The 18,619-nt window shown below is 42.2% G+C and overlaps 1 protein-coding gene across 4 annotated transcripts in view; it reads left to right on the top strand.

The window, feature by feature from the left end:
* The window catches only part of Ralgps2 (Ral GEF with PH domain and SH3 binding motif 2), a 140,420-nt gene that overhangs the window by 13,723 nt on the left and 108,078 nt on the right, over positions 1-18,619 (top strand). For 3 of the 4 annotated variants that reach the window (XM_051147638.1, XM_051147637.1, XM_051147640.1), the window contains exon 2: positions 16,118-16,197. In XM_051147638.1, coding sequence (XP_051003595.1) covers positions 16,118-16,197 — 80 coding nt within the window. Of the gene's footprint in view, positions 1-16,057; positions 16,198-18,619 lie in introns of all 4 variants that reach the window. The other variant, XM_051147639.1, reaches the window with a different exon arrangement.

Genomic DNA, 18,619 nt, shown 5'->3' with positions numbered 1-18,619 from the left:
AGGATATATACATATATACAGTGTGACCACTAGTACCTGCTATTTATTGGGCACTTATAAGAGACATGATGGTGGTCTAAAAGGGGTTTTTTTTTTTTGAGGGGGAGGAGTTAATTATATTATTATAATTTATTTAATACTTTAAATTTTTTATTTTTAGTTGATTATTTGGGAATCTCACATCATGCATCCTGATTACACTCACCTCCCAGTCTTCTCATGTCTGCCTCCATTCCCCCATAAGCCCCACCCCCGAAAGGAAAAAGCAAAGATTATTTTATGTTATCTATATACTCACTGGAAGATGGCCAAATTCCAAATTCCTAGCGCCCACCCCCTACCCCCCCAAGGAGAATGAGTCTTTCTCTGTCCGCATTTGAGCCAGAAACCATCAACTGAGGAGAACTTTGTGGTGGCCAGTAGGGGCGTGGCCAGTTCTCCAGTCCACCAACATTAACATGGCTTTAGATGGCAGCTGAGACCACGGACATCTGCGCAGGCTTTGGCAGAAACACCGGCCACACACATCAACACAGCCCCTGGCTGTGTTAGGGCCACTGACCCACTTATGGCCCTTGGCAGCTGCATGGGCCACAGGCCTCAACATGGCCTTAGATGGATACACACACCTCTCACATCAGGATGGCCTCCCAAAGCAGAAACCTGAGGACATCACCAAATCCTTAGCCAGTAGCGTTGATGGTCCTTCACGGAGCTCCAGTCCAGAGCTTGAGCCTTTCCTCAGCTCTGGCCTGCTCTGTTGCCTAGAGCCGAGGATTCCACTGCCCAGAGGCAGTCTCAGGGTCTAAGTGTGTGTCTGCGTAAGTCCCAGGCTGGTGCGCTCTGCCCTGCCAGCCATACTTGGCAGAGCTTGCATGTCCACCAGCCTTCCCTCTTGCCTGTCACCACATCACGTCTCCAGTTCTGCCTTTCTCCCTCTGTATACACGCTTGCTCGGTTTTTCTGTCTTTCCCACCTCAGCATCAGATACTTGTTTACTGTAGTGATGCCAGCCTCCCCACCCTTGCAGCCAAGGATGGCGCTTGTGTGTCTTGTGCCTGCCCTGGTAGTCTAAGTGTTTTATTGGTCTGAACTCCTCTGAGGTCTTCGTGGTACCCTGGTGAAGTACTGTTAGGTTTATTGGAGAAGTTGAGGACTAGGATGAGGAGTCAACTTGCCCAAAATTATATGGCATGTAAATGGCACTGTGGTAAATTAGTTTTATCTGTTTAAAAAGTGTCTGGTCTTTCTTCTGTTACATGAATGAAAAGACATCCTGCAGAATGAGAGAGATTAAGTATCTAAGGAGTTGTATCTAGGATGTATAAAGAACTCTGGACTCTCAGGACCAACCAATAACTTGATGTTTAAAAACATGCAAAAAGCTCGATAGGCGCATCACCAAGGAAGACACCTGTGCATGAAGAGATGCAATAGGCACATCACCAAGGAAGATAACACTGTACGCGAAGAGGTGCATGGTCTTTATATTAATTGAAAATTGTTACTCACTGGAAAATGAAAATTAAAATCATAATAAGCTACCACCACAGAGCAAAAATCCCCTTCATACCGAATATGTGAAAGAAAATTAGAATTCTGAACATGGCTATTGGGATTAACATGGTACAACCTCCTTAGGAGACACTTATTATAAATTTCCAGTTATTTCACTCCCAGGTATTTGATGGGATATACAGGGCCTTCATAGTCAGTGCGCACAGCAGCCTTATTTATAATAGCTCCACATGTTCATGAGTATGTAGATGACAAATTGTGATCTAGCCATGGGACAAAAGACAGCAACAGAGCTGACTGTCTAACCAGGGATGCTCAGCCTTCCTAATTCTGTGACTCTGAATACAGTTCCTCATGTTGTGCTGACCCGCAACCGTAAAAGTATTTTGTTGCTACTTCATAAATATAATTTGCATCCCATGAAAGTCTTCACTTACCAGGAAAATGGGACAGAGGGGAGGACATCCTATTGGGACTTTAGGTGAGAGAAGCATGGGAGAATGGGGAAATAGAAGGATCCAGAGGGTCCTAGAAACCTACAAGAAGAACATTATGATGGGCAGATCTGGGCCCAGGGGTCCTGCTCAAACTATGGCACCAGCCAAGGACAATACGTGCAGTAAACCTCGAGCCCCGACCCAGATCTAGCCAATGGACAGGACATTCTCCACAGTTGAGTGGAGAGTGGGGACTGACTTTCACATGAACTCTGTTGTCCCATTATTTGACCACGTCCCCTGGATGGGGAGGCCTGGTGGTCCTCAGAGGAAGGATAGCAGCTACCAAGAAGAGACTTGATACCCTATGAGCATATACAGGGGGAGGAAATCCCCCTCAGTCACAGTCATAGGGGAGAGGAATAAGGGGAAAATGGGAGGGAGGAAGGAATGGGAGGTTACAAGGGATGGGATAACAATTGAGATGTAATATGAATAAATTAATAAAATATATTTAATATATATATATATATATAATTTTGCTACAGTTATGAATCATCATGTAAACATCTCTGTTTCCGATGGTCTTAGGCAACCCCTGTGAAAGGGTCAATTGACCCCCAAAGGGCTCTGATTCCCAGGTGGAGAACCACTGCAAGTAGGCTAAGTTTAAGAAGCCAGAATCTTTGGGGTGACCAAGCTTATTCACTGTTTTCATTGTGGAGGGGGAGGTGTTTTTCACATGTATGTTACCTGGGTGTAAAGTCTCAAAATATTGTTTATTTATTTATTTGGGTTTTTGATACAGTCTCCTCTGTAGCCACAGAGCCTGGATTTCAGTCTGTAACCAGGCTGGCCTTGAACTCACAGTAATCCTCTTGTCTCAAGAGTATTGGGATTACAGGCATGTGCTATCACTCCTGCCAATATAGCAAGTTCTTACAGAGTTTAAGAAATGATACAATAAAGCTGCTTCTGTGGCTATGAAGTGGATTAAAAACTACTGTACCTTTCACATAATTGTTTTAAATATATATAAAGCAGGAAAACCTTGAAATTGTATTCTTAGAAGAAAGAGCCTGGTGTGATGGTGCATATTCATATTGGAGGTCCCAGCTCTCCTGTGGCTGAGGTGAGGGGAGCAGGAGTTTGAAGCCTACCTGGGCTGTATAGTGAGATCCTGTTTTCAGTTGGGGTCCTTTGTCTCCCTCGGTACATTTGCTTTTTATAATTATCATTGGCAACTGACGGATAGAAGCATTGTGTACAGTGCACAGCAAAGTCCTCAGCAAAGAGTTAACCACTTCTGATGGCAAGTGCTCTGGTGCGAAGCCCTGAGGAAGTGTCTAAAGTCAGCCGGCTGCTCGTCATCTGACTCCTGTCCATGTGCACTCATGTGCCGAGTGTGTTAATTGGCAGAACAAGTGGCCTTTGGAGAGCATTGCATCTTCAGTCTGTGCGAATATATGGGTGGTGTGTTTGTGGGACTCGGAACCATAAAACAACCAGTGTCAGGAAGCTCGTCCATGTTGCAGTGCTTTCTTGTCTTGTGAGAAGTGTTAAAACATCAGCTCCCACACATGCAGCTCCCCAGCCTTGTCCAACAGAGGCCATCAGTACAGTTTTATTTTAAACTATGGGATGAGCTTTAATTTTTGTTTTTGAAATAACTAGTGGCTATCTTAAGTATGAAATTCATATTGAAGACTGAAGAACCAAATGTCCTCTTTGGTCAGGTTTTTACCAGTATTTAAATCATAAATAGGCCCAGACCTCCGTTCTCAGACCAGAGTCTTCAGTAGCTGTATTTGATAGTACCTGGATCGCAGTAGCTTTTTTCTTTTCCATTTAAGAACTAAAACACTTACTTTTAGCTAGTCTTTAAAAGCAGAAGCCTGAACACATTTGTTGAGGTGACCTGGTATTTCAGTACATGTACACATTGTATAAATCTGGTTATATCTATCATTTCTTTGTGATAAAAACACCCAAACTCCTTTGCTCTAGGTTTTTGAAATATACAGCGTACTGTTGTCTTTTTCCATTAAAAAAGAGCAAGGTGTATCTAAGAGGAAGATTAGGGAAAAATGATGACATCGTTGAGGCTGAAAACATTGAGCCCTAAGGCTTTGCTTATGCGGTATTTAATTCCAGGCCGCTGCAAATTCAGTTTTATTGGGATCTTAAGCTTGCTCCTACTGCAGACTCACCTGTAGCTGCTCCGGAAGGCTGGTGTTTACATGCCGTACTTGGAGTACGTGTAGAATGGTGTGTTTGCCTTGCTTTGTGTGTTACGCCCTTCTGTCACATTAAAGCTGTGTTTGTTCAAATAGGCCTTGCTTTAGACAGGAGTGGCAGACTTTCTGCAAAGGTGCAGGTGGTGTAGTGGCCCTTGGAGACTACACAGTTGCCAGTAGGGTGAAAGAAAGCTCTAAGGACTGTGGATGGGCGAGTGTGGCAGTGTTCACTGAGACTTCCTGTGCAAAACTGACTGGCTTAGGCCTGTCAGTTCCGGTTCTTCCATTAGCATTTCCTCTTTGCTGGTGAGTATTCTGGGCTGGTTCCCCTGAGGTGGATGTTTGCAAATGAAAGAAAATAGTTTGTTTCACTTGCTGCTGCCCCTTCTTACTAATGGCGGTGTGGAGTGAGCTGATGGCACGCACTGAGGGAGCAGAATGATGAATCAGCCTTAGCCTTCATTGTCACACAGACACATGCAGAGAGCAGCTCCCGGCAGGGTTACCTTGGAAAATAGCCTTGGAATTAGGCTTTCCCTTACAAATCATTTGGGAGAGGGCAAGGATCTGTTTGCGTTCTCTGCTTTTAAGGTTCCCTCACTAACTCATCAGCCACAGATGTTACTCAAATAACTTTCTAAAATAACATTACCACGACATACTACTCTCCTTCTCTAATTACTCAGAGATTTCCATCACCCAGAATGCAATTAACTGATTTTTATTAACTTATTCCCTTTAGAAAATCTTCTATAGCTGTATATCCATGAACAAAAGGATCTTAAAAGATATGTATTCAGTACACTTTTTTTTCTTTTTTTTAAATATCCTGGACAATTTGGTGGCCTGGGCTTCCTTCCTGGCCTTTCAGTTAGGAAGTGCTGACTCAGAGAAGAGCACATTTCCTCCTGGGCTATCAGGAGCCTCCTAGTCTGCTGAGGTCTGAGGAGTGTGTCTTTGATGTGCATATATCCTTTCCCAGTTGCCAAAGAATTACACATGACAATTTTATCTTTTTTTTTTTTTTTTGTACAGTTGGCATTTGGCCTACATGTATGTCTGTGTGAGGGATCCACTGGAGCTTTGGTTACAGACAATTGTAAGCTGCTTTGTAGTTGCTGGGAATTGAACCTGGGTCCTCTGGAAGAGCAGCTACTAAGCCTTCTTTCTGGCCCCAATTTTATCCATTCTTAAGGCTTTGTAATAAGTATTTCCCCTGCTATGTGAATGAAAAAAGAAAAAGGAGGGCATGACTGTTCCTAGGTATGATGGAGGAGAAAGTTCATTGTAGATATGAGGGAGAGCATAGCCAGAGGCAGACATCCGGGATAGTCCAGGGTGGATGTGACCTGGGCTGGGCCATGTGAGGAGAGGGAGTAGAGGAGAGCAAGGAGACCAAGAGGCCAACAGGGAAAAAGTGTTAAACAGTTTCTTCTTGCTAAGCCTCATCTAAAATATAAGACTTTCTGTGAATACCCTGACATTTTCTCTTTGGCAGACAAATCTGAAAGTTTTAGCAAATGAACTGTGAAAGAGAAGCCTTCCTTTGGTGGGAAGTAAAGGAGAAAATGAAAAGTGGGAACTTTCTAGCAAATGTTTCCTTGTTCTTGAGAGAGCTTCTCTTCCTCTAGGCCCTGCAGACCCCACTTTCCCATTTGTATGCCAGTACTTACCTTAGAGGGCTACAGGAACTGATGAAGGACAGTTTCCCAGTGTTCAAAACACCTGTTTGTGCAGGAAACTACCTTTTCTTGGTTACTGGATGACCAGGAAGTCATCAGAGAGCTGGTTCTCAGTTCTCAGTAAAGACAGTCTAGTGGAAAATAAGACTAGAACATCATCTAAAAAATTACAGCTATCTAATGCGTTTGTGTAGTATCAAATTGTGGTTTGATTCACATTTTCCTATTGACTAATTGATGTGTGTGTGTGTGTGTGTGTGTGTGCATGCATGTATGTGTGTGTGCATGCATGCATGTGCTTATGTAGTGCATATGGGGGCCAGGTGTCGACACTTTGTGTCTTCACTTTCCTTCTTATTTTCTGAAGACAGGATCTCTCACTGGTCTGGAAATCATTAATTAAGCTGGGCTGACTGGTCAGTGATTTCCAGGATCAGCCTGCCTCTGCCCTTCCAGTGCTTGTGTTAGAAGCATGCCTGGCTTTTATATGGATGTCAGAGATCAGAACTTGGATCCTCATGCTTGTGTAACGAGCACTTTAGCCCTGAGCCGTTTGCTGAGTTCTAGGACAAACCCTCCACTGAAAATAGTGTGTGTGTGTGTGTGTGTGTGTGTGTGTGTGTGTGTGTGTTACAAACCATTATGTAAACATAATAATTCCTTCCGTTAGTTGGTTGGTTACCAAAGTTTGGTTGGTTGGTTACCAAAGGTTGGTTACCAAAATCCTTGGTAGATCTTCAAGTACCCTATTTTAACTAGTGTGGTAGCTGGCATGATAGTGTAGACAGGCTTATAGTCTCAGGTTAAAAAGTAAGGTGGGAAGATTGTAAATTCAAGTTAAGCCTGGCAACATGGGAAAAAATAAATAAAATGTTACAGTATTTTCATATGGCCTCTACACATCTTCCAAAGCTCTAGGATATTTATAATATATAACCCAGTGCAAATGCTGTATAAAATAGTTACACTGTACTGTCTAGGGAATGATGAGAAGAACTGTACATGTCCAGGGTAATTTAAGTTTTTTCTCATATTTTATAGCTGGTTTGAATCTTGACCATTGAAGATTTTTTTTTCCCTCAAACCAGTCACCTCCTTCCTTCCTTCCTTTCCTTCCTTTTTTGAGACAGAGTTTCATCCTTGAGCTCATTATATAGCCAAGACCAGCTTTGAACTCCTGTCTCTCCTCTGTCTCCCACATACTGGGATTATAGGCATGTGCCAGCACACCCAGCTTGATTCCCCCCTCCCCCCCAGCAGACAGGGTTTCTCTATGTAGCCCTGGCTGTCCTAGAACTTATTCTGTAGACTAGGCTGCTGTCAGACTCAAAGAGATCTGCTGGTCTCTGTCTCTCCCAAGTGCTGGAATTAAAGGTGTAAATTTGTGGAGGGCTATGGCTGTAGCCCAGTGCTAGAGTGCTTACCTTGCATACCTGCTACCACAGGCTCACTCCCAGGACTGCCAAGAAGCACCCACCCTCGTCAATGAGGTGGAGCATTAGACAGCACGGTGTTCTTTTTGCTAGCTAGCTACTGATGGAGTAGATCTCTAGCTTTCACAGATTAAGGCTGTGGTTTCCACTGTTCTGTGAATGACTGCGAGCGTGTGTAACATGTGATAATTTGTCATTTGTGCTGAGCAGAGACTTGACCCCAGTCTACCATCCAGTAGACACACTTCAGTGTGATTTACTGTTATGCTGTGCAGTGACTGTCATTGCCAGCTGTTGGAGCTAATTCACAGTGACAGAAAGGAAGTCTAGAAGAAGTAAATATGTGTCATTCCAGACTTCTTAGAATCATTAACTGTTTGTAAGACTAAAAAGAAAATTAAACCTTCATCTTTTGTGTGCCATCATAGTTTTTTCAAAGGTGGAGATCTTTCAGGGTGTTTTGGGGAGAGATCCCTCATAGTATCAAGGCTTTATTGTACTTGACGTTATCACAAGTTGAAATGTCTGCATGCAGTAGGGAAGACTGACAGTGTTCTCAGACTCTCCCTGTATATTTTAACTTTTTAAGTCAAACTTCTCATTTAGCAGTCCATTTATAAGAATTTGCCCTTGGGGAAGGAAAAAGTCCAGGCCTTTGTCTCACTGGGACAGACCGCGCCCTTTCTGTCTGTCTGTCCACACTCAGTTCCTCATATTTCCAGTTTCTTTCTTGAATTTTGCTCTGTTATACTCAGACTATTGGCAGTCTTCTAATGGGAAGGGTTTTGCCCCTCTTAGCATTTGTTTATACTATTAACTGTATTGTTTTGTTCTTGTAATGAACTGCCATTAAAAATGAAGAGCAAGAGAGAGACTAGTTATTTATCTCCCTATACTCCCTCATTTTCACAGCAGTTGAGCACTTGAGAAAGGATTGGAAAGGAAAGAAGGCCAAGTTCTGCAGCAAGTGCCAAGGACTAGCACACAGATGGACAGCTAAAAGCTCTCTCTGCCTTTAGCAGGCTGTAGGTTGGCTGCGTGATCTCAGCACTCACTGCACGGGTGCTCTCTGAGAGGTGAGGTGATGCAATGGTTGGCAGATGTGCTCTCCTCCTCTCGCTTTCTCCTTCTCTCCTCCTGCCACAGCAAGTGTCTGTAGCCATGGTTCTCCGTGGCGAGAGGGGAAGGGTTGAGGAGCATGCCTTGGAGGGGGTCAAAATGAGGAGAGAGCAGGGATTTGAACTATATCCCAAGTTGAGATCTTTAAAAGACCTTCAGTTTTCCAATAATATTCATCTCCGTTACTCTTTCTTTAGCTTGAGGCAAAGTCCTTGTATATATGTAGCTCAATCCAAAAGAGCCATCATGAGCACATTCTGGCTGTCTGGTCGTGTTCCCGAACAAGTGACCTCTATCGCCATCTGTTGGTAAGAGCTATGCTTTTTATTAGACATGCAGTTTGCTTGGATAACTTTTTGCAAGTGAAGAGCTTTGTAATTTAGGAGAATTTAATTTTCCTTCATTTTGTATATTTGGAAATAGTTTCCAACTAGTAGTGAAATGATAATAATAACATATCAGAATTCTCCACAGAACCATCAACCAATAAGATACATATCCTTTTATAGTTATTATATATTTTAGTATGATTTTGTATAGATAGGAAAAGCTATTTTATATATCTGTGCACAATTTGTATATGTGCACACGTACTAAATAAGGAGTTGTGTCTAGTCACAGAGACTGAGAAGTCCTAGGATAGCACACGCAGTTGGCAAGCTGGAGACCCCGGAGAGCTGATAGTAATTCAGCTTTCCTCCTCTGTTGTGTTGTTCTCTCATTGTTCCACAGCAGCACACTCTGGCCAGACAGTGAAATCTATTTATGATTCATGTGGGTTGTTTTTTGTGCTTTACTTGATAATATTATATAATGTGCTTAGAAAGACCTCAAGTACATTGTATTGTGAGTTAAATGGACTCTAAGAGCCAGTCTTGTACAGAATCTGACCAGGATGTATAAACTCCCCACAAAACTACATAATAAATCAATGTTTAGCTGGGCAGTGGTGGCACACGCCTTTAATTCCAGCACTTGAGAGGCAGAGGCAGGTGGATCTCTGAGTTAGAGACCAGCCTGGTCTACAGAGCGAGTTCTAGGACAGCCAAGGCTACACAGAGAAGCCCTGTCTCAGGGGGAAAACAAACCAAAAAACCTCCTAATGTTTAGAGCACATTTATATAGTTAACCCATGTGCACGTGTGCGCACGCGCGCGCGCGCGCGCGCGTGTGTGTAGCAAGTTAGAGTTCTTTTTTAAATTTATTTTATTTTTTGAGATTATAATACAATTGCATTATTTCTCCTTTTCCTCCCTCCCAAATGCCTCTTCTTACTCTCTTTTATATTTACGGCCCCCTTTTTTCACTAGTAGTTGTTTCATAGATATATTTCTAAGTACACAAATGCAGACTGCTCAGTCTCTGTATTTTTAAAAAGAATTTGTTTTATTATTTTAAGTTACAAGTGTGGGGGGGAGGTTGTAGACGCGTACCACAAAGCTGGTGGTGGACCAGTGTTCCGTCCCTTTGCCTTTAACACTATGCTGTGCACTTCAGCTAAGGTGCTAAATGGCTCCAGGGTGAATGAAGTGCTTTCCTGCTGTCTTTACCCTCCCTTCTAATTTAAGATGCTCACTTGTTCTGAAAACCTTCTTTCTCACACTTTTTAAATGTGTGCCTTAAGCGTTTAGAAATGAAAATGCAGTATAAGTGGATGTTTTAGCTTAAACAATAATTTAGTGAGTGAGTGAGTAAAGCGTCCTGGGAAGTGGTTTAGTTAGTTGTTCTGGCGTGATACTCTAACATCTACTGGAGTCACTTAACGTTACCAGCATTTCTCCCTTTGGCTTCTTGGGTGGTGTGTGAAATTGCTAACGCTGTCATTATGGGTGGCTTCAAGCAATGGGAGTTTATCCAGAACTCATTTTTTCTCATCATTTTAAAGTGTGTTCATGTTCATGTGAACTGCCTACAGCAGTTGTTTGTGTAGGCTGAGGCCCCATAGTGTCCCCGCTCCCCTTTACTTTGGCATGTCTATTGTGTCCTTGTTTACATTGGTGAGACTTTGAGTGTAGCTTCTGACATGTACTGAGAGACACAATCACTCAGCAAACTCCCAGGTCCTTTGGCTCTTTCTGCCCCTTCTTCCACAAGTTCCCCAAGCCTTAGATGCCAGACTTGTGGTGTAGAAGTAGCCACTGGGACTGGGCTCCACAGGTCTGCATTTTGATTGTTGTTTTTCTGTAATGGTCTTCATCTGTTGCAAAGAGAAGTTTCCATTAATGCAGGGTGAGACTGAACCTGTCTGTAGGTGTAAGGACAGACTGGTTATCTAATACCAAATGGTCAGCTCTGGAAACATACATACAAGTTACGTTACACAGAATGGGTGGTATTTATGTATTTAAGAATATGTATTAATAGACATACATATGTATGTAGTAAAAATGATGAAAAAAAAAAAAGACCATCAGTCTCGAAGAGTGCAAGGAGTAGTGTGTGGGAGGATTTGAGGAGAGAAAAGGGAGGTGTGTGTAATCTCACAATAAAATAAATAATTAAAAAATAGACAACCTCTTAGGTTGATTTGGTCTATTAAGGGAAAGATGCTTAGTGCATGGCCTTCTGGCAGAAGCACAGCATAAATGTTAGCCTCGTTATTGTGTGTTATATTGTTGTATTTCTTGTATGAGAACAGTTGCTTAGCCCTTCCTTATAAAAGCAGAATGTTGTTTATGAAAAGGCTAGTGCTAGGAGTTCATTGTGAACTTCTAAAACTCCTTGGCAAAGCTCTAAAACTATTGGTCATCTTAACTCATGGTTAAGATAGTTATTTCTACTCCTAAGTTTTCTCCCACTTGGTATAAATTTAAACAGGAATAAAGACAGGTTTTTCTATTTTGGAAATAGTTTTTCATGCTTCTTGTTAGAGGAGCTGTTTTGTGGCACACTAATCCGCTGAAAACGCGTTTGGTCTCCCTCTTTTTTTCCCTCCAGAGCTGAGGCCCAAACCCAGGTCCTTGTACTGATTGTGCTGATTCCCCAGCTTTGGTTCTCCCTCTTTTAAAAAATACTTGTGTTTATGCTTTTAATTGTGTTTGCACATGTGTGCATAGTGGGGAGCGGTAAGTACATGTGAGGAACGCAGATGACTGGGCGGCGGGAAGAGGAGGTGTAGGGTCTGGTGGAGCTGGAGTCACAGCTGGTTGTGAGCTGTTCTTCTTGGGTGCTGGGTGCCAGTCTCCTCTGCAAGAGCAGCAAGGGCAGACTGCTGAGCCAGCTCTTCAGCCGCTGTCTGTCCTTTGAGAAGCTAACTGTAGAACTCTACATTGATGGTTGTTTTCTTTTAGCACTTTGAAGCCCTTTCTTTCTTATTGGTGCTGTTGAGAAATCTTCTGGGCTTTGTTGTGTTCCTGTATAAGTAATTTGCCTCTACTTCGCTTGCCAGGTCAAAATGATACGCTACGATATGTTTGTTTTTGTTGTTGTTGTTGTTGTTTCTCTTCATCTTCGTCTTTTTTTTCTTCTTCTAGTCCTACTTCAGGCTGGTGATTCCTGAGTAGGAGTCATGTCAGCTCTGCAGCCTTTGTCTAGAAGTGTCCTTCATCATCTCCCCTGTGAACTGCTCTTGCAGCTGTTAGGTTTGCTCTGCTCTCTGCTTCTGAGGCACTGCTCCCATTGTTCAGGACTTTGTGTTCTACGTACCTTGTGAGCGCCCTCTTCAGTAGAGCTTGATACGATGCTGTGGGCTCGTGTGGCGCTGGAATACCATTTCCCAGTACTTCACTGCTCGTCTGGCTTGTGTATAATCTTGCCTTATGAATTATTGGTTTGTTCAGGCATTCACTTATTCTTTTATCAGATACTTATTAAGTAGATAATTGAGGTAAAATATACTATGTGTACTTTAGTACAAAGATGAAGGATAGTATTTTTCATTTTCTTTTAAAAATGTGGGTCTTTAATAAATGTGGTTCTTTAATGTCAAGAAACTTAAAGATCATTAAAAGAGAATAATATAAACAGTGTGAAAATGACACTTTGTCAGAGATGTTGGGCAGGGAACCGTCTATAACCCAGATCTTCATCAGAACTCATTCTTTTGAAATTTCTGTCATAATAAATTAAACTTTTTGTTACCTATAAATAACAAAGGTAATCACTTGCTACTGTACCAGAAGTGATTTTAAGAAGTAACTGTATTTTTTTATTACTAAATTTTTGTCATAAACAGTTCAGAATCAGTTATACTCAGCATTTTAATGACTAATTATAAAAACAAAGTAGTAGAATCTGGAGCGAATCTCATTTTCTTCAGTTAGAAGAAAGCAAAGTCATGTGGTAGGAGCAGGCTTGCTTTTGTGCGTGTCCCTTTGGACTCCCATGAGTGACAGAAAGTGTAGCTTTAATTGTTACTTAAAGTAAATGTTAAAGGAAAACAAACTTTCTGTTTTAAATATGGAAGAGTCTAATTTGATTTGATTTCCCTTGCTGAACTTGTCACTGCTGTTGTCACAGTTGTCTTTTTATTATTACTGTGTATACATGTGCCACAGAGTATGTTTGAAGGTTGGAGAACCATTTTGCGGGCTTGGCTTCTCTCCTGCTTTTATGTGGGTTCCTGAGCTTAAATATCAAGGCTTGTGTGGTTTCAGTTTCCATGCTGAACCATTTTACCTGCCTCAGATTTTGTATTTCCTACTTGTAATGATCCGTTTGAATATTTAAAATGTAAGGTTTCTTCTTCCTGAAGCAAATGCAATATTGTTTAAGTTATGGGATATCACTTTACATCAGTTCCATTAAAAGCTGAACGTGGTTTGCCTGACTTGAGATGGCCTTAACAATATTTGAGTCAAAGTAGGAATCATGGGCCTTGTGGACTTTATTGAAGATAATGCAAATGTTGCTGCCACAAGGCAGTCATAATTGCGGTAGAGCTCATTCTATAAAAGAACAGCTCATATTTTGATCTGATTCACAGATACTCAACATTTTAGTTGGTCAGCAAATATTATACACTTACTATTAAACACTTGAATAAGAAGTGAGGCTGGCAGTTAATGGTGTCAAAGAATAAAAACCAACAGTATAAAGTAAAGGTTTTCTGTATAAACTTCAAATTAAACTAAACTGTGTAACTACACTGGAGTAGTGGTGGAGAGGCAACAGAAACCTTGCTAGATTCGAGTCTGGAGGCTTGTCTAGTCAGTGATGAAAGCTTGATTTAGAGTTGATGATTCAAGAAGTAACACATAGTCGGTGTCTGGCAAACGCAGCAGTGGCCTCTGACCCAGCAGTCAGTCTCTGCAGTCATGTTCCCTGTGAGAGCATGACAGTGTAGCATCAACACAGAGAAGGCAGCATACATAGACCCCCTGCTAAAGGAAGTAAAGCTTAGTTATAGGCAAAGGCAATACTCCGTAGATTGAGGTTGGTTGGGAATTTTCCCATTAACTTTAACCCCTTGTTTACTTATTAAAGGAAAAAGGAAAAAAAAAACTTGTTTGGTATTGGAAGTACCCTTAAAAGATGGGCAATTAGGAGGCTAACTGGTTGATTCTGCAGTTTGATGATCTAGATTGTGAACTCAAGCAAGGATCTAAGTCTACACATTTCAAGGCTTCTTGTTTGGGGCCTGACAGTGTTTGTTGGAAAGAACCCAGGAGACAGACAGAATAAATAACTTCAGAAGTAGAAAAGAGGGTAAGTTGAAATTAGTGAGCTTAACTAAGAAAACGGTTACTGTGATATTTGTAGTCATGAATGAATGTGCCACTTTATATCACTTATTAAAGTGAACTAAACTAAGGTATATACTTGTCTCATTTAATTTGTCTTGAGATTTATACCAAAGAATAAGCCCGTGGGTTTTTTGTTTGTTGGTTTGTTTGTTTTGTTTCCCACATAATGTATTTTCATGAAATATTTTAATGACAAAAATTGGCAAAACCAGGCAGGAGGATTGCTGTAAGTTTGAGGCTAGTCTACGTGCTATAGAAAATTCTAGATCAATCTGGATTACACAGTGAAAAACTGTCTGCAGAATGTGCGCGCGCGCGCGCACACACACACACACACACACACACACACACACACACACACACACAGCGGGGGCAAGGAAAGATTGAAAGCAAGCAAAGAAAACCTGATTTAAAAATATTAACATTTCTACTCTGTATTATCTTTATTCACTGAATAATAATACAAATATCTATCTTTTTACAATTAAATCAAAATCTTTTTCTTAACACTAGGGGGCTCTCTAGATTTATGAATTCTTGTTACATGCCACACAGAATAGGAAATCATCTGAAACCATTTGTTATAAAATGAGTGTTACTTAGGCTCTGTAGTAAGTTCTAGACCAGTCTGACTTACAGAGTAAGATGCTGCTTCATTAAGTAGATAGTAAAACAAATGGCATCCTTATTGCATTGTTTTAGGAATGTTCTTACCATATGTAAATGGATATTAGCTTAGCTTTCTCCACCACAGCTCTGTGAAGTAGATACTTCATTGTTGTCCATTTTGTACATGAGGAAACAGTACAGAAAAGCTGATTTGTTGCACTTGTATGTAGGTTATACACAGTCTGCTTTTTTTAATGATTTGCTGGGGAATCTGACTAGGCATTGAACTAGATCCTTACATGTGCACATTCTGCTGAGCTATACCGGGGCCTTCCCTCTCCCTACTACTAAATGGTGGTCGGCCCTCGAGTTTGTGATCATCTGCCTCAGACTCCGGCCTAGCCGGGATGGTAGGCTTGGCTCACTAGGGCCAGCAGAACCTGGCCTTTGTAGAGAAAGGGAAGAGACTTGGCAGATTACCATGGACACTGCAGACTCTGTATGGTGAATAGTGTGACATTCCCTATTTAAATTTGGAAAGGGACTTAAAGTCTGTTTACCTTGTCATTTCATGGAAAAGAAGAAATTATGGTGTGTTATTTAGAAAAGATGGTAAAATCGCAAGTGAATATTTTGATTTTATTAAGGTGGAAAGAAATAATGTTAATGGAAAGAATATTTAGCTAGTGTTTTAGATGTCTTGAGCCCTGTTTCCCCCTGCCCCTCACTTGTCTGCTGGTGTCCCCAGAGGCTGTTCTTTGTGTTATGTGGGCATAGGAGTGGCATTTCTATCACACCATGAATACAGTATTTTCTCTTAGCTTGTGTTTTCATTGGGGAAACGGATTGAGGATATACAACAAACCTTAAAGCCCTACACAAATGAACATACTAGGTATTGTTTTTTGTGACTTGTCCTGTAATGTTTTTATTTTTAAGTGTTTGTGGTATCTTGGCAGAGAAATAATGGCAAGTTACTTCAGTATTGTTAATCTGAAGGTGGCTCAATTTGAAAACATCACTTAGGTGGAGGATGTAGTACTTTGCCATGTTTTAAGTTCTTGTTATTTAGTTAAAACTAAAAATATTGTGTAGTCTGGTTTTCTCCCCTCACAGTAGTCACGTAACGCTTTTACTTCATGTCTGCAGGCTGTAACAGTGGCAAGCACCGACAGTCTGTCCTTCAGATCCCTGAACACAGTGGCTTAGCTAAGATTAGGAGCACAGCAAAGTTACAGCCTTTGCCCAGTGCGGCAGTGGGCATGCTTGTTTCCCTGCACTTAGAGGAAGGCACATTTTAATTTCTTTTCTTTCTTTCTTTCTTTTTTTTCTAAACAGGAATAATGTATTTGTGGCCTTGGACATGAAGTAATCAGACTTCTGTTGCTGTTAATCTAGGCTCAGGGACTGATGAGGGAAGCATGGACCTAATGAACGGGCAGGCCAGCAGTGTCAACGTTGCAGCCACTCTTTCCGAGGTAAGACATGTGACAGCCTCATTTTCCCCTGGCTTTCTAAACTGCTAAGCACTGTGCTTAATTACATTTTAAAATCAATGTGAGCCAAGAACTAGACCACTTGTACAGTTTGTCTTTTCAGTTACTCCTTTCTTAGTGTTCTTTCTTTGAACCTTGCTCATGTTTGTCCCCCTTCCCTCCCCTGTTTGCTGCGTCCCTTTCTCCCTACAGATAGTCTGCTTCAGCTTTGATCACACACATACGGCTAGGTTCTATATGTATGAGAAAGACATACAGTAGTTAGTCTTTCTCCTCTTGCATTGCCTTCTCTTATAACCAATCTCTCTCTCTCTCTCTCTCTCTCTCTCTCTCTCTCTCTCTCTCTCTCTCTCACACACACACACACACACACACACACACACACACACACACATAACCCCACTCCCCTTCCCCCTTCCTCCTCCATCTCCCCTCCCTCTCCTGTACTGTCACAGCAGTGTCTGTGTTCCCTCCCTTAGGGTATCTGTCTATTTAGAAAACATCAGAGGTGATGTGGACATTGTCATAACATATGTCATCTCTCCCTGTTCCTACGGCAAGCAATACGCTTTCCAGAACACCCAAAGCCCTCTGTGGTGCCCTCCCTGCAGCATGCTGGCAGCCGCCCCTCCCTCATTTAACTTCTGTCCTCAATCTGAGGAGACCTTGAGTTTCTACATCATTTAGTCATGAATATCTATGTCATTAGACAATACGATATTTAGAGTTGCCTAGTTTTAAAATCTGTTTCTAAAAATTTTAGTACATTTATTTATTTTTGAATATATGCCGTAGCTTGTGCATGGGCCAGAGGACAACTTCCAAAAGTTGTTTCTCTCCTCTCACCATGTCCATCCCAGGGCTCGAACTAAGGTTGTCAAGCAATAAGTACCTTTGCTCAGTGAGTCACTTCATCAGTCCTGGTTTTGAAATTTCTATACTTGTACTTTTTCTGCTGTGTGTAACACATTTTCCTTTTTGGTGGTGGTGGGGATTGAACTTGATCTTCCAGCATCCACCTCTTGAGTGCCGGGATTACACGTGAGCAACCACAACTGGGCAATGTTTTGTTACATATGAGACAGGATCTCACTAAGTTGCTCAGTCTGGCTTTGAGTTTTTTTTCTCTGTCTCTGTCCCTCTGTCTCTCTCTGTCCACAACCCCCCTTTCCTTCCCTGTGTGTGTGTGTGCGTGCCTGCGTGTGTGTGTGCGCGCGCGCACACACACACACACACACACACACACACACACACACACAGTTTCTCTGTGTAGCCCTGGACCAGGCTGGTCTTGAATTCAGAGAATGGTTGCCTTTGCCTCCCAAGTGCTGGGATTGAAGGTGTGTGCTACCACACTGTCTGGCTCTTCCTTCGCTTTATAGACATCTCATTCTCACTTAGTACTTTCATGTTATATGTGAGTACATGTATATTTATATTTACATACAGATTCTTCATAATTGAAGAAGAGTATGCAGTGATGTTTTTTGGGGGGACTATTATTTGTCTGTCTGTATGGTGTATGTGCATACATGTGCTCATGTGCCTGAGTGTGTGCATGTGGAGGCTGGAGCAGGATACTGCTGTCTTTTTCTACTATCTTTTGCGTTACTGTCATAAGGCCGTGCTGTGGTTACAGGCATGTATAATCCTGCCTGCCTTTTTATCTGGTCACTGGGCAGTCAAACTCAGGACCTCGGACCCTACAGAGGATGCTTAATCCCCATTCAGAAGGGCAAATAGAGTAGACACTGGAAGCAGTTGAAGAGAAGGAGCCCGCCATAGAGGTCCTCTGAAGGACTCCACCCAGCAGGGGATCGAAGCAGAAGCTGAGTCTCACAGCCAAACTTTGGGCAGAGGGCAGGGAGTCTTATGAAAGAGTGGGGGATAAAAGGACCCGGAGGAGACAGGAGCTCCACAAGAAGACCAACAGAGCCAACAAATCTGGGCCCATGGGGGCCTGCAGAGACAGGTGTACCAAACAAGGACTAAGCATAGAGAGGACCTATGCCCCCCCCCCACTCAGATGTAGCTGTTAGGCAGCTTAGTCTCCATGTGGGTCCCTTATTGAGGGGAGCAGGGGCTGTCCCTGCCATGAACTCTGTTGCCTGCATCTTGATCACCCCCCTCCTCCCCGGCAGTGTGCCTTACTATGCCACAGAAGAAGAGGATGCGGGCTGGAGAGATGGCTCAGTGGTTAAGAGCACTGCCTGCTCTTCCAAAGGACCCGGGTTCAATTCCCAGCACCCACATGGCAGCTCACAACTGTCTGTAACTCCAAGATCTGACACCCTCACACCAACACACATAAATTAAAATTAAATAAAAATATTTAAAAAAGAAAAAAAAAAGAAGAAGAGGAGGATGCAGGCAGTCCTGATGAGACTTGGTAGGCTGGGGTCAG

This window comes from Acomys russatus, chromosome 6 (genome assembly GCF_903995435.1).
Source record: "Acomys russatus chromosome 6, mAcoRus1.1, whole genome shotgun sequence".
In the NCBI taxonomy this organism is placed as follows: domain Eukaryota; kingdom Metazoa; phylum Chordata; class Mammalia; order Rodentia; family Muridae; genus Acomys; species Acomys russatus.
The sequence above is the reverse complement of the archived record's forward strand: the minus strand, read 5'-3'. Positions and strand labels throughout refer to the sequence as shown.